This window comes from Aristolochia californica, unplaced genomic scaffold, assembly GCF_029961685.1.
Source record: "Aristolochia californica isolate CCGP_79_NKW_82.1479 unplaced genomic scaffold, dmAriCali1.0.hap1 SCAF_9, whole genome shotgun sequence".
Classification (NCBI taxonomy): domain Eukaryota; kingdom Viridiplantae; phylum Streptophyta; class Magnoliopsida; order Piperales; family Aristolochiaceae; genus Aristolochia; species Aristolochia californica.
Genome location: NW_027182290.1, coordinates 6,277,351 through 6,292,756, shown reverse-complemented (window position 1 = coordinate 6,292,756; position 15,406 = coordinate 6,277,351). Strand labels below are relative to the sequence as shown.

At 38.4% G+C, this 15,406-nt stretch overlaps 1 protein-coding gene across 1 annotated transcript; it reads left to right on the top strand.

Moving 5' to 3' along the window:
- The first annotated feature begins 12,599 nt into the window (after positions 1 to 12,599).
- LOC137940591 (probable L-gulonolactone oxidase 6) lies at positions 12,600 to 15,265 on the top strand. Its single transcript, XM_068785745.1, has 4 exons — positions 12,600 to 13,283; positions 13,953 to 14,208; positions 14,292 to 14,459; positions 14,572 to 15,265. Exons 1-4 carry the CDS (start codon positions 12,600 to 12,602, stop codon positions 15,234 to 15,236), a joined length of 1,773 nt encoding a protein of 590 aa, XP_068641846.1. The 3' UTR covers positions 15,237 to 15,265.
- Positions 15,266 to 15,406: the final 141 nt, after the last annotated feature.

The following is a 15,406-nucleotide window of genomic DNA, read 5'->3' as shown; positions in this document are numbered from 1 at the left end:
TCGTGGGGCTGAATAGTTTCTGTAGCATGGGGTACAACCGGTCGAGGAGAACTTGGTACGGAAGATAAACTTAGAAGAGCATTATCAGAATAATATGGAGAGTATTCAAAAAATGTGACATCCCAAGACACAAGTAAACTCTGAAGACAGGGATTATAGCAAACATAACCCTTTGTATGCGAGAGTATACTAAGAAGATACACTTCACAAATTTGGGATCAAGTTTACTGTATTTTGGGGACGAATTGTGGACAAAATATTGACTGTCGAAGACTCTCAAAGGCAGTGAAAAATGATCATCATCAGGTAATAATACAGAGTAGGGAGATTTTTTACCAAGAACAGAAGAGGGTAACCAGTTTATAAGAAAATATGGTGTAAGAACTGCATGCAGCCAATAAAAATATGAAACTTTCATGGCATATAGTAAACCATGAGCTAGCTCAAGAATATGATAGTTCTTTTGTTCAGCTACACCATTTTTTTGAGGGGTGTAGCCACATGATGTCTGATGAATAATGTCATTTTCTTGACAAAATGAGTCAAGATCTTTGGATGTTTACTCTTTGGCATTATCCGACCAAAGAAATTTAATTTTTTGCCCAAACTGAGTGAGTACCATTGCATAAAAAGATTTAAATAGCAATGGTATTTCAGAATGCTCTTTAAACAAAAATAACCTAGTACGAGTGAAGTCATCAATGAATGTAATAAAATATTTCACATGAGAAATGTTGGAGACACTCAAGGGTCCCCATACATTAGTATGAATTAATGAAAAAGGAGAGACATTTTTAATTTCTAGATGAGCTGAGTATGTAGAACTTTGATGTCTACTCATTTGACATGCTTCACAATGAAGGTCTGAAGCGCTTTAGGAAAAAAAATGATAATGAGATTGGGTGGATAGATATCCCAACCAGTTGTGCCAAAACCTGGTTTCAGTGTCACAGGTGGATGCAGTATTTATTTGTGGCACATCCAGGTAGTAGAGCCCCCATTGTTCACGGCCTCCACCAATCACCCGTTTCGTTGTAAGATCCTGAAACACACATGAAGTGGGTGAGAAAGTGATAGAGAAATTAAAATATTTGGTGAGCTGACTAACCAATAAAAGATTCAAAGGGAAAGTAGGAATGAAAGGATATAAGTGAGCGGAAGTGATGGTGTAACAGAAGTGGATCCTTTCCCTTGAACTTTAGTTTGTGAACCATCAACAATGGTAACAAATTTATGTGAAAGACATGGAGAAACTAAGTATAGAAGATGTCTGTTACCTGTAAGATGCTCGGAGGCTCCTGTGTCAATTATCTAGGATGAAGAGGCAGAAAACATACCTGAAGCAGTGGTGGCAGTAGTTGGTGAAGAAGTATTTGGGGAGGACCCCATCATGGTCTTCATTTTCTGGAATAGTTCATAGTCTTCATCAGTAAAATTACGCTTTGGAGTTGTTGTGGTAGGTGAAAGCATGTGTCTCTAGTGTGGCCATATCCCTTACAATGGGTGCATTCCTTACCATCTGTTTGGTCAAAACCAGTCCATCCACCTCTTCCTCTTCCTCCGCTATAAAATCTGCCTCGGCCTCCGCCTTGGTCAGATGGTGTTCCCCTATGTCCAGAGTACATAGTGGATGATATTTCAGTAGTAGAGGGAGAAGCCTCTGGAATACAGAGAATTGTAGCACACATCATCAAAAGTGGGAACCGTGGCAGAGCTAAGAAGGCGAGTCTTAGCAACTTCAAGATGTGGTATAATGTTAGCAAGGCATATGGCTGTTATCATGGGCTCTTTCTGTTTATCTTGGACAGAGATATCTCTAGAGATTGGTTGGGTAAGTTTTCATTCTTGAATAAAGCCTCGGAAGCAAGCCAAATATTTATGTATATTGTCTCCTTGTTTGGTGGTAAGCATCAATTGTAAAATATCATATGGCCTATGTAAGTAGTAGAAGCTTGAATACCACTTGGCGCATGTCACCCAAATTTGTTTAGTCGTCTCTAAATGAATGACACTATTGGAGACATGTTCTTCCATATTGTTGATAAGCCAACTAATAACCAATGTATCCTCCTTTAACCATTTGGTATAGAATATATCATATTCATAAATATGTGGTCCACGGTTGGTGAGATGACCAACTAGGTCCTTTGTGATAAGAAACTGATGAACCGATGTGGACCAGTTCAAAAAATTTGATAACCCCCCCCCCCCCCCCCCCCCCCCCCCCCCCCCCCGTATGGGTACTGTGGTGATTCTGAGTATGTCACTCTTGTCACTCATATTATCTTCAACCATAGTAGGCAAATCAAGTAAAATATTTCTCCAATCAAGTAATCAAAATATGACCAAGTGGAAGTTTTAACCAACTCGATTAATAGAGATGTTTAGCATAAACCCTAAGTAATTATTTTAATGGATAATGACTCATAAAAGGCTCAACATCATCCTTCTTTATCCGGGAATCTTGTGTCCATAGATTTATAAAAACAAATCCAATATGCACTGGTCTTGGTCAAAGTATTGTGCAAACTAACAAACAATGCCTTGATAATCTCTTCTAATCAAAGATAATCCAAGATGCATATATTCTCATAATTTTATAATATTAAAACTTGGATAAGGACATATCTAAACCACCTCTTAATACCAAAAAATAGTACCATTAAATTAATAATATCATAAATAAATACTTATCTCTGGAGATTCAATCTTGCTTCATAAGGAGCCTTCTATGAGCGGCTTTTAATCATATCTACATAGAGCATAATGGGGAACCTAAATTGGTAGCTCTGATGCCATGTTGAATTTAGGACCCCATGAATAATACCTCGAGCAAGGGGAGAGAAAAAAAAAAGGAAAAGAGAAGAGCTCTTGGGTAGAGAGAGAAGAGAAGGAAAATAAGAGAGAGTAGAGAAAGAACACTTCACACGAGAGAGAAGAAAAAAATAAGAAACTTGCTTGATTAATTCCGAGTTAAAATCACCATTATTTATACTTGAGGAGGTGATAGAGTCCATGTACAAGTAATTTTAAGACTCCTAATTACATTCCGACTAGAACTCTCCAAGATAAGCCTATCATAATAAGATTACCTTATCTATTTAAGAGACGAATTTAACTCAACTTCTAACTCTTCTTTAATCACGTGAAACAAGATAAAAACCACCTCATGATCTTATCTTTGTGGGTCCCACATGATCTTCAAGCTCATGTTGATAGACATACCAACTCGTGGTATCTTTGTGGGTCCCACTTGATCTTCAAATCTTCTATTTAATTTCAACGCATGTTCCTTATCTCTTAGCTAGAGCCACTTTGTATGAGGACTCTTGTTGACACCTCTCGAGCTCATGGTGGGTCCCACCAGCTTGTTTAGCCATGGTGGGTCCCACATTGTAACAAAAACAAATCATTGGGATGAGGATTACTAGAGATACTAATGTCTTGAAACTATCACAAGAAGGTTGATGTGTTGAAGAAGTTGAAGTTTGACATCATGGTTTTCTTCCATAAGTAGGTGAGAACTTCACCATCATTTTTATGAGATGTTCACTGCACTAGGCATTGCTTTATAGTCTAGGACAAAATCAATGGATGTCCCTAATTAGAGTTTAATCATCAACTACCTTTTTCATCTTAACACATATATGTGGTATATCATTTGTTATGCTAATATATGGTTGTTGAATGAGTTCTTGATACATTAAAAACTTTGGTACGAAATAAAGCTCATCCATAAGGTTCAATCACTAAGGCATATATTAACAATTAAACTTACAAGTTGTTTGGCTCCATGCTCCTGGACAGAGTTGAAACCAGATCCAATCAAACTAATCAAAATTATGATGGAAGTACTAATAGTTTCATGGATAAAATCAATTTTTCTACTCACTGATCATGAGCAAAAGGAGCAAATTAATTGTTGACCAAATCTTACATAAGAAAATGTTTTCAGTTGTATTAAAAAATTCTGAGGAGATAACAATAAACCTTTTGTGAGTATTTATTGTGATCCTCTTGTAAGTTTAGTTAGAGAATTTGTCCATCTTAATAACTTAGTAATTATGTCAAATAATTAATACAAATATTTTTTGCAAAACGAGGATACAACCAATCTGGACCAATGACATGATAAAGAGTTCGTTGACTGTTTCAAACATAAGATTAGTTTTGTGTATTAAGGATGTTGGGTTCCTTGGATGTATCTGTTTTGCTTATGTTTTCTTCTCTATTTTAGGTTAAAACTTTAGTGGACTGCAACCAAATTGATATACATAGTGACATGTACAAGCTAGATCAATTGCAAGTGGTTTGATATAAGCAATAGAAGACAATGGTATCAAAACTTAGGATTGGTTCATGAGAGTTAACACTTCACACACATGGTGCAGTGGAAATCAAGTGGAACGTGTTTTTTACATTAATAATCCTAAAAATAGTATTCCATATTTGCTAGTAAAAATACATAGTTGTGAGGAAAGTATATGATGTTTTAGAGCAATGAATATTGATAATTTATGAAACAAATGCCTACAAACAGGAGTTGTCATATGAGAATATTCATGTACTAGAACCAGATATATGAGTGTTCAGTTAATCCAATTTAATGGATTGGTCCAATTTGAGTTTGAAAATAATGGATCCTATTTACCATCTCCATATAATTGGAAGGAACATTACACTAGTATTATATAATGTTGACAAGTTCGCCTCAATCTAGGGCGGGCTTAATTAATCCTTAATACATGTATAGCGTTGGTACTTCATCTTCGTCTAGATGACTCAGCCTAGCTTCTTATACATAGTCATACTCTTAACATTGATAGTAGACTATTCTCAACAATCCTCGCTTGTGAGTACTCCTTAGCACTTGAAAAATTGTGGATAATTTAGAGTAATGACGCATCATTTAATGGGTTCATATAGAATTTACTTTGCGGTCGTCATCAAAAGGATTTATGATCTTTTATAAGCAAATTTGCATTACACTTAAAAGGGTAGTCTCACTCAAACGATATAATCAACCAATCGAATTTCTTCTATTTTGGATTCATGGTTCATTTTTTCCTTCTCTCAACTCAAGAAGTGAAGATATTCATGCTTCTCTGTTGAAAGTGAAGCCCATATATAGTTGGCCCCACCCACTATAGTCCTATTAGGACTGAGATCCCAATCTTGGAAGGAGTCCCAATCTATAGAAGTGTTATAATTGGGAATAAGTTATATTCTAGGAAGAGTCCTCAATTGGAAAATCTTCTAATTGGGCCCACACTGAATGTAACTTTTGGGATTTTTAAAAGGGAATACCCATGGCCATTTAATCATCACTATGCCTCTTTTAATCACTTAAGTGATAGCAAAGCTGGTGTGATCCCGTACAATAGGCACACTACTAAACCACGTAAAAATACTTTTTGTTTCTCTTTAAACTTTACTTTACGATCTTGTATAGTGCAAAATCTGTTATTCCATTGTAGGTTGATTGATTGCATGTGTTTTGGCAAGTGGCTCAATCCATGACAATTGATATCAGAGCGGGGCTTTGCACCATGGGTATGATCGTACATGATAGGAGAGAAGCCAAGAAGTGTGTCACCTAGTTCCATTCATATCACTAGAACTCTAATAGGTTGCTGGATTTCGTCACCAGAAATTGGTTAGACGCCAGAATTCATTGTCAGAGACATGTCAGACAACAAAAGATTTAAAATTGAGAACTTTATATACTAGAACTATGGTTTTTGGTAGATGCATAATGAAGATTACCTATTCCATAAGGATTTGCACCTTCCTAATTTTTTGTGAGTAACCAAAGGTTAGATGCAAACCGGAAGCTTCTGGATCGAAAGACATTAGAGGCAATTTGACTTTCTCTCTCTTCATCAGTCTCTTCAAACATCATGAAAGCAAAGACTACAAAGGAGTGATTTGATCTGCTAGAGTTGATGTATGCAAGCCCCTCTTCCAAAATTAAGGTACATCTTGTTACTCAATTTTTTATTTACATATGGCAGATGATAGTGTTTCTAGCCACATGAATTCCTTCCATGATTTATTGAATCAATTAGAGGTCATCAATGTTAAATTCGATGAAAATATTCAATCAAGTGTCATGTTGGAGACACTACCGCTCGATTGGAAATCTTTTAAGATAGAAGTACATAGCTCACATTCAACAAGGAAGTTTGTATTGAATGAGGTATGTGTTTTGTTGTTGGCTGAAGAAATTGGGTGTAAAAGTAGTGCATCCTCATCTGGTTCAGTTCTAGCTATGAATTCTAGGTGTTGAGGGTCACAACGAGGTAAATACGGATATAGAAGGGAGTCCCAAAAGGGACGTTCGAAGTCTAAGGGAACAAAGAAAAACATTAAATGTTATAATTGTGGGTAGAAGAATCACATCGTGGGGTAAAAAGGATACTATCACAATTAATATTGTCAATAGTCAGGAATACATGATTTTGTCAGTAGAACATAAATGTGATTATTAGATTGTAGATAGTGGTGCATCTTTTCATGCTACAACTAGAAAGCATTTGTTTGAAAACTATGTTTCTGGAGATATGGGTTGAGTTTATTTTGGGAATGACATGGCATGTGAAATTATTAACAAGGGTCATATTAGACCACTACAGGAGAATGGTTCAGTGTTCTTGTTGAAAGATGTCAGACACGTGCCTCGTCTAACTAAGAACATTATACTTTTTGGTCAATTGCCTATGAGCAATATAGCCACACAATTTTTAAGTGACAACCAAAAAATGAGCATATGAGTTATGGTAGTCACTAAGGGGAAGAAAATTGGTACTTCGTACATGTTGGCCAGTTATCATAGAAATTATATCTCAATGGCATCAAATGAAATAGACACACATATGTGACATAGACACATTGGTCATATGTCAGAGAAGAGTATAAAGGTGTTATAGACAAAGGGGAAGCTATCGAGTATGAAGAGTATCGATCTAAAGTTCTATGAACACTATGTCTTTGGAAAACAAAAAATCTGACATTTTCAAAAATGAATCCAACCAGAAAATCTGACGCCTTGAATTGGTTCACACTAATGTTTGTGGACCAGAAGAAGTTCCTTCTCTAGGAGGTGCATATTATTTTATTACTTTTATTGATGATGTTAAGGTTTATTTTTTGTAAAAATAAATCTGATGTGCTTTCTTTGTTTATCAAATAGAAAATGCTTGATGAGAATGAGATATGCCTGAAAATAAAGTGCCTAAAATCTGATGATAGTGGTGAATATTGTGAAAGATAATTTTAATTCTACTATGACAAACATGAAATCAGAAGATCGCTTACTAGACCCAGATAGCCAAGGTAGAATGGTGTTGTTGAGCAAATGAACAGAACCATACAGGAGTGAACGAGGAGCATGAGACTCCATTATCATCTACCGCGATCATTTTGGACCTATCTTGTGGACATGATTGTTTACTTGATCAATTGATCTTCTTATGCTCTAGACAGTGGGTTACCTAAGGAGGCATGGACTCAAAAAGAAGTACACTTTGATTTCTTATGGGTGTTTAGTTTAGTAGGACATGTACATGTTGAATAAAAAAAGTGGGGGAACTTGGATTTTAAATTCAACAAATGTTATTTCAATGGCTATGAGGGTGACTGTTGTGGGTATAGGCAATGGGACCCAGTGCTCAAGAAGGTGATTGGAAGTATAGATGTAGTATTCCATGAGACATAAGTCTACAAGCAACACCAAGTTCTAAAAAATGGGATGGAAAATGTAGATCCTGAATTTCTAGATTGAGGTTGAAGACACTTCAGGCAAAAATCAAAATTTTTTTTTGCACAAACAGGCAATCAGTAGCCAGACCGGTGAATCTAGTCATTATATTTCTGACAGTGTGAGAAAAGAAGTCCCAACGGTTCCCCTGCAAACATCACTTGGGTGGACGAGTACTAGACAAAGAAATCCAAAGAAAATTTATGATCCCTCTGAGGCTAACAAGAAGACAATAGATTTTAGTCCCACCTTGTCTGTTGTTGATTGATGGAGGTGAACCTAAAAGCTATGAAGAAGCACGCAGAATAGATACTTCAATTGAGTGGAGCGGGCCATAGATGATGAGATGGACTCGTTGGCATCCAATCACACATGGGAGTTAGTGGAACTTCCCAAAGGTAAAAAGGCCGTACATAATAAGTGTTACGGTCCCTAGCCATGGATCTAGTAACTCGGCGAGTTGAATATGAATCCAGCACTGTTTGAGGGTTTCTTATCACGTTTTTGTGAAAAGAACTCTCTTATACTTCTCCTTTCTCGTTAGGATTGAAAAGGATTTTCCTTTTCTCAATTATAGATGCAACAAGCAAGTTAAAGGACTGTTTAAGCACTCAGATATGAAACCCCTCTTTTATGATTCAAGACAAGAGGGTTTTACTTGCTGTAATGACTCAAGAACAAACCCTTTCCCTTTATTGAATTCATTCCCCTTGAAAAGGAGTTTCCTTTTCTTAATTATGAATGAACCCAGCTAGTTAAGGAAGCTCCTTGAGGCCCCAACGTGGAACCCCCTTTCTTATGGCTCACGTCAAAGTAGGGTTTCCAATTTTATGCAGCACTGGTTCCTTACGTAAAAGAGAAACATAAATCTAATCTTAATGCTTGGAATAAGATTAGCAAATACCTCTTGACATCAACACCAATCCAGCAACCAGAATTCGTCCTCCTTCCTGGTTAGCTCACGCCAACCCTTCTCCAAATACCTCTTGACGTCAACACCAATCCAGCAACCAGAATTTTCGTGAAAGAGATGACCTCTCTTATAGCTCGAAAGAGAAAGGTAATTCTTCTTCCTTTTCCTTCCAAGATCTCCTCAAAGACTCCCCAATGGATGCAGCAAACCCCCAAGAGAGTTCACACCAAGAACCCTAGAATAGAGAGCCTAGAAGGAACCTAAATTACCCTAGATTATGCTAATTCCAAACTTGCTTTATTTCTCCATCCTTACCCCTTAAATGGGGTAATTAACATCAACATAGGTTAGGGTTATAAAACCCAATTCTACCCCTACCTTTAAGTCTTATTACAAATCAATAAAATTCGAAATTAAAAGCAACATAAATAATAAAAGTAAAGTAGATGACTCAGTCTTATTGAGTCCATAACAATAAGTGGGTCTACAGGTTGAAACACGAATCCGATGGAAGTAAGAAGTTTAAAGCAAGACTGGTTGTCAACGGCTTTGAACAAAAGTATGGAATTAATTACACAGATATCTTTGCTCTGATAGTCGGAATTGCAACCATCAGGAAGGTGTTGCCAATTGTGGCAGTGGAAGATCTTCATCCAGAGCAGTTAGATGTGAAGACAACATTACTACATGGTGATTTGAATGAGGAGATCTATATGCACCAATCCCAAGGTTATGTTGAGAAAAACAAAGAGAACTTGGTGTGTAGATTGTTGAAAAGTTTGTATGGCCTAAAGCAAGCTCCAAGACAGTGGTACTGCAAGTTCGATAGCTTAATGCTGGAAATCGACTTCTATAAGTGTCATTTAGACTATTGTTGCTATTTCAAGAGCTTAGCATCTCCTTACATTATGTTGTTGCTTTATGTTGATGACATGCATATTAAAGGAACCAATATGAGTGAGATTCAAAATCTCAATTAGCAGTTGTCTACAAAATTTGCTATGAAGGATCTTGGACCATCCAAGAAGATATTTGGCATGAGAATATGTAGGGACAGGAAGGAGAGAGTGTTGAAGTTGTCGCAGACAAACTATGTCGAGAATGTGTTTGATGATGTTCATCATGTTTGGCACTAAACCTGTTGGTACACCATTGGTTTCTCATGTCACACTCTCACTAGAGCAGTTTCCTAAGCCTTTAGAGAAGGCATGGATGGACAGAGTTCCATATGCTTCAATAGTGGGATCTTTGATGTATGCAGCTTCTAGTACACAATCGGATATCTCGTATGCAGTTAGTCAGGTGGCCAGATTTATGGCAAACACAAGATAGAGTCATTGGGAAGCGATAAAGTGGATACTCAGATATGAAGGGTTCTTCAGGTATGTCTCTAAACTTTGATGGAAACTCTGACATTAGGTTGATTCGATATATGGATTCAGACTATGGAGGCAACTTAGACAACAAATCTTCAGGTATGTCTCTAAACCTTGGTGGAAACTTTGACATTAGGTTGATTCGATATATGGATTTAGACTATGGAGGCAACTTAGACAACAAACTGAGTAGTACAGGGTTTGTGTTTAGAATTGGTAGTGCGACAGTGGCTAGGTAGTCTTAGTTACAAAAATCAGTAATAAATTCTTCTTTAGAAACTAGATACATTGCAATGGCTAAAGCTTGCAAAATGATGTTGTAGTTGAAAGCTTTCTTGAAGGAATTGGGTGTGAAACATGAAAATTGCATATTGCAACATGACAACAGAAGTGCTATTGAAATGTCAAAGCATAGCATATTCCATGCAAGGACGAAGCACATCAACATCAAATTTCATTTTATCAAAGAGCTAGAAGTGGAGAAGAAATTGTTGTTGGAGAAGATCCACACAAGTGATAATCCAACGGACATGATCACCAACACAGTGACAATTGAAAATTTGAGCCTTTGCTCAACTTCCATTGGCCTTTTAGACTAAGAAGTTGATGAAGATCACACAACTCATAGTATTACTCAGATAGCAGCACTTATAGACAAATGTTTCAAGTGGGAGAGTTACTTGTTGAAGAATGTAGTTCGAAGTAGTCTTCAAGTTGGAGATTGTTGAAGTAAAAACAACTTTTAGACTATTTAAAGGGGAATGCCCCTGGCCATTTACTCATCACTGATGCATCTTGTAATCACTTGAGTGATAGTGAAGCTAGTGTGATCCCGTGGAGTAGGCACATTGTTGAACCACATAAAAATCTTTTTTCTCTCTCTTTTAAACTTTATGTTACGATCTCGTATAGTGCAAGATCCGATATTCTACTGCAGGTTTAGTGATTACATGTGTTCTGGCAGGCAATTCGATCCTCGACTCTAATTCCACCTTCTATTACTCCATAAGGTATTTATCACTATATCTAGTGTTCTCATGCCTGATTAAACCGATTGGTTGAATCGGGAGGAATATAGGATCCAATAACTTATCCAAGTCTGAAACTAAAAGACCCAAGGAAGCAAAAAAATCAAAAGGGCTAGCACTTGACATGGTCTGATCCTACCCCAGTGTAGCGAGGATAGATGAATTAAGAAGAGGCATTGGCTTTCTCTGGATCTCATCGTTTCCATTTTAAAAAAAATATTTCAGATATAATATTATGTATGTATAATATGTTCCCATTTGTATAATATGGTCGTTACAACCTGTACAAAATTTATGACAATGATGAGCTTGTACAGGTTGTAAACCTTATTTTATAATCAAGATAAAGATTTCTTAATTGTACCCTTGCTAGAACAACTCAGCTTCATAAATTAGGGATGTAAGCCAACTTTTAGGATCTAACCCAAGTTTGGTAGTCGCAGGCAAATATTGAAACTTGCATCTCGTTTTGAATATTTATTGGTCGGTGAAGCCAAATGGGCTCTCTACAAAAGGAATCACTAATTATGCTAAATACTCAATCAACCATGTTTTACTAATGCCGTAGGCCTTGACCCCACAAGGTTTGCATGATGGTTGCCGGAGGCATGCTCGAAGCACTCATTCCGCTCAAATTAGGCATGTCTGCTGCAGTCATTAGTGGTTTATCAACGGATTAGTCTAAGCCTGCACCGGAGAAGTGAATGTGATTCTGCCACACGTTTTCAATTGATTTTGCCGAATTTCCGTTAAAATATTCTGCGACACGTCAAGAAGTCGAATTTGGAACTCCATGGTCAGGAAAGGAGTGCTTAAATCATCTTCAACTTGAACCAGAATCCGTGTAAGCAGAAGAACACTTTTTTTTTCTTTTTTCTTTTTCTTTTTTTCGTTTTGTTTTGCATGGCAGAAGGAGTCGCAGTGACGTGTGGAAGGGGAGCGAAAGGGAAGAGTCTATCCCATCTAAAAACACTTCATTATTGGAAGCACCGATTCGATAATCAAAACCTTAAGAGAAACTATTAGATTAATTTTAACTTCTAATATGGCTGTAGACACAGATTTTCTCATTATCTTTTAATGATTTTATATTCTCCCAATGGGAAGCTTACTTTGACCATGTTTGGGGATCCTTCGTTATCTCGGATTCAATATAAGTGGTGTGGTGAAGATATCTGCATACTTGCACAATTAGTTTACTTGCACGTTAGCAAGTAAATCGATCGCCCCTTTATCCTCCGTCTCGTTCCTAAACAAAATCGATCGTTGGCCTGATACACGCCGTCGAAGACTTTATAACACAAATCATACCAGTACAGACGGAAAACAAGAACAGAGGCGAGGGATGAGTTTGGGCTTTCTCAAAGCTCATGTGCTGCTTACCTGGTCAACATTTTTTTACTGCTAAACTTATCCTCGAGGAAATTTCCTAATAGTTTCTTATTTTGCACGCCGATGGTTGGATCTTCTATAAATCCAGCCACCTCCGCTGCTTGATATCATCCAATCAAATGCACTCCAAAATGTTTTCAGTGGGTGCAGTCTCAGCATTTGCTTTAGTATTCCTTTCAATCTTCAGTTCCGTGTCCTGCTCTCCGCCGGGGCCAGTTGTCACCTGCTCCTCCGGCAACAACAACTGCACGGTAACTAATGGCTACGGAGCTTTCCCGGACCGTAGCATCTGTAGGGTGGCCTCTGTCGCCTATCCCTCCAACGAGACTCAGCTTCTGGAGGTCGTCTCCAACGCGTCCAAGAAGAAGCAAAAGATGAAGGCGGTGACCGTCTACTCCCACAGTATTCCCAAGCTCTCATGTCCCGGCGGGCCTAGCGGTGCGGGGCTTGTCATAAGCACCATGAGAATGAATAAAACGGTGAGCGTGGACACAAGGACGGGACGGATGACGGTGGAGGCCGGCATCAAACTGCGTTCTCTTATCGATTCCGCTGCACTGTATGGGCTGGCTGTGCCACACTCTCCGTATTGGCAGGGGATGACCCTCGGGGGGTTGATCAGCACCGGCTCTCACGGGAGCTCCTTGTTTGGTAAAGGGAGTGCAGTGCATGAATACGTTGTGGGCATGAGGCTGGTAGTTCCGACTTCAGAGCCCGTGGATGGATACTACGCCAGGATCGTCAACCTGGGAGAAGATGATCCAGATATCTTAGCGGCCAAAGTTTCTTTGGGAGTGCTTGGTGTTATTTCTCAGGTATCTATACTACTCGCCATTATGAAATTTTTTTAGCCATTAATAGCCAGTCTGCTCGACTTCTGAGTCTTTACCAGACCTAGGAGATCGACTTCTGCAACCTTTGATAATCCATTTGTTAAAATTCCAAACCATTGGCAATGAACTTCAACCCGGAGTCTCCTAAGCAGCCCTTATTACCTCTGAGAAAAGTCTCTGTCTGAACGGAAAAGTTTTTCTATTTCTTTATTATTTCTTTCTCTTTCTTCCTTTCCTATAATAATTTGTCAAATTGATACGGTTACCTATTCAAGTCAAAGAGTAATGAGCTTCACCTTTAATAGTTATTATAATGAATTGAATACTATCGTTGAGCAACTTCGAAGACTCTGTCACTGTCAGTCGTTCTTAATATAATCAAACCACATCCTTAGCCAAAGAGTTTTTGCTAAATTAAACAATAGAACAACGTATTCTCGGAAAGTATTTGTAACCAATACCTGTTCCCGTTCTAGTTAAGAAAACTCTCATAGTCAAATGGAGATAAAGTCATCTAAATCAGAATAAGCAATTAAGAATAGAAAAATGGAGAAGTTCACTTTGAACGAAACTGTCATTAATCTTTTAGTATATGATGGAGATAAAGTGAGACTCTGGAATACTGAAATACAGCTTCTTTCTCTTGGGTAGGTCACTCTTCAGCTGGAGCCCATGTTCAAGCGCAATATCACAAACAGGGTGGAAAAAGATAAGGGATTTGAGGGCAACATAACCTCATTTGGTGCAACCACTCAACACGGCGATATTACATGGTACCCTTCAATGGGTGAGGTAGTTTACAGAGATGACTTTCGGGTCCCAGTGACGACTCCTGGCAAAGGGGAGAATGATTTTACTGGATTCCGCTCACAGCTTTCTCTAGTAATTGCAAGCACACGTGCTCTGGGTTCGTTTCCTTCTCCATTCGATATATTACAAGTTTGATAAGCACGCAAACCTTTCTACTCATAACTGATTCTATTTCTGCAGAAAAGTCACTGGAGGCAACATCAAATCCTGGTGGGAAATGCGTGCAATCGAAACTTCAAGTTCTTACTTTATTGGAGACAGGCATGGGACTCAAGAACAACGATGGGAGTCTACTGGAATTCACCGGCTATCCGGTTATCGGAAATCAGAGCCGCATGCAGACCTCAGGTTGTTCAATGTCCAAAGAACCCATTTTCCCACCTTTTTTTCAGTTAAGTTCCCTTAATAATTTGGATGAGAGTTGAGAGTAAATGACTGACCTAGTCTTTCGTAATCACAGGGTCGTGCCTGAACAGCAACAATGACCTCCTGTTCACTGCCTGCGGTTGGGATCCTCAAATTGTAGCGCTATTCTACCACCAGACTACGGTTAGTATAGACTTGGCTAATGTATCCAACTTCATAGCCGACGTCAAGAAGCTTAGAGACATGTTCCCCCAAGCCCTATGTGGCACCGAACTGTATAGCGGCTTCTTGATGAGATATGTTCGGAACTCCACGGCCTACTTGGGGAAGACGAAGGACTCTCTCGACATAGACATCACCTACTACCGCTCTCGCGATCCAAACAAGCCCCGTCTCTACGAAGACATTCTAGAGGAGATCGAACAAATGGCACTCTTCAAGTACAATGGGCTTCCTCACTGGGGGAAGAACAGGAACGTTGGCTTCTTCGGGGTGAGAGCCAAGTTCGGGGCTAAAGTCGACAAGTTTGTGGAAGTGATGCGGAGGTTTGATCCTCAAGGGTTGTTCTCTTCTGAGTGGACTGATGGTATCTTTGGATTGAATGGGTCAGACTTGGAGATTGTGAAGAAAGGTTGTGCTCTCGAAGGGCTCTGCATTTGTTCCCTGGATGAGCATTGTGCTCCTAAAGAGGATTATTTCTGTCGTCCTGGCCTTGTCTATCCCCAAGCTCGGGTTTGCCGGAAGGCAAATGATTCATAATCAGTAGAATTTACACGTAAAACTTTAAGATTTGGGAATGACTCTTTTTCTTGATAATTGATTTCTTATAACACATCGATGATCGATCATTCGCATGTGATGAAAAGATCAGGTGTTTCACTCTGATCATTGTGTAAGAATAAAATATATTTCTTTTCTTTTATTGAGTA

What these genes read in the sequence shown, in the direction of transcription:
- LOC137940591 (XM_068785745.1), top strand. Translation starts at nt 12,600, where the DNA reads ATGTTTTCAGTGGGTGCAGTCTCAGCATTTGCTTTAGTATTCCTTTCA. An exon ending in TGCAAGCACACGTGCTCTGG is followed by an intron (nt 14,209 to 14,291) that starts GTTCGTTTCCTT and finishes CTATTTCTGCAG; the next exon opens with AAAAGTCACTGGAGGCAACA. An exon ending in GAGCCGCATGCAGACCTCAG is followed by an intron (nt 14,460 to 14,571) that starts GTTGTTCAATGT and finishes TCGTAATCACAG; the next exon opens with GGTCGTGCCTGAACAGCAAC.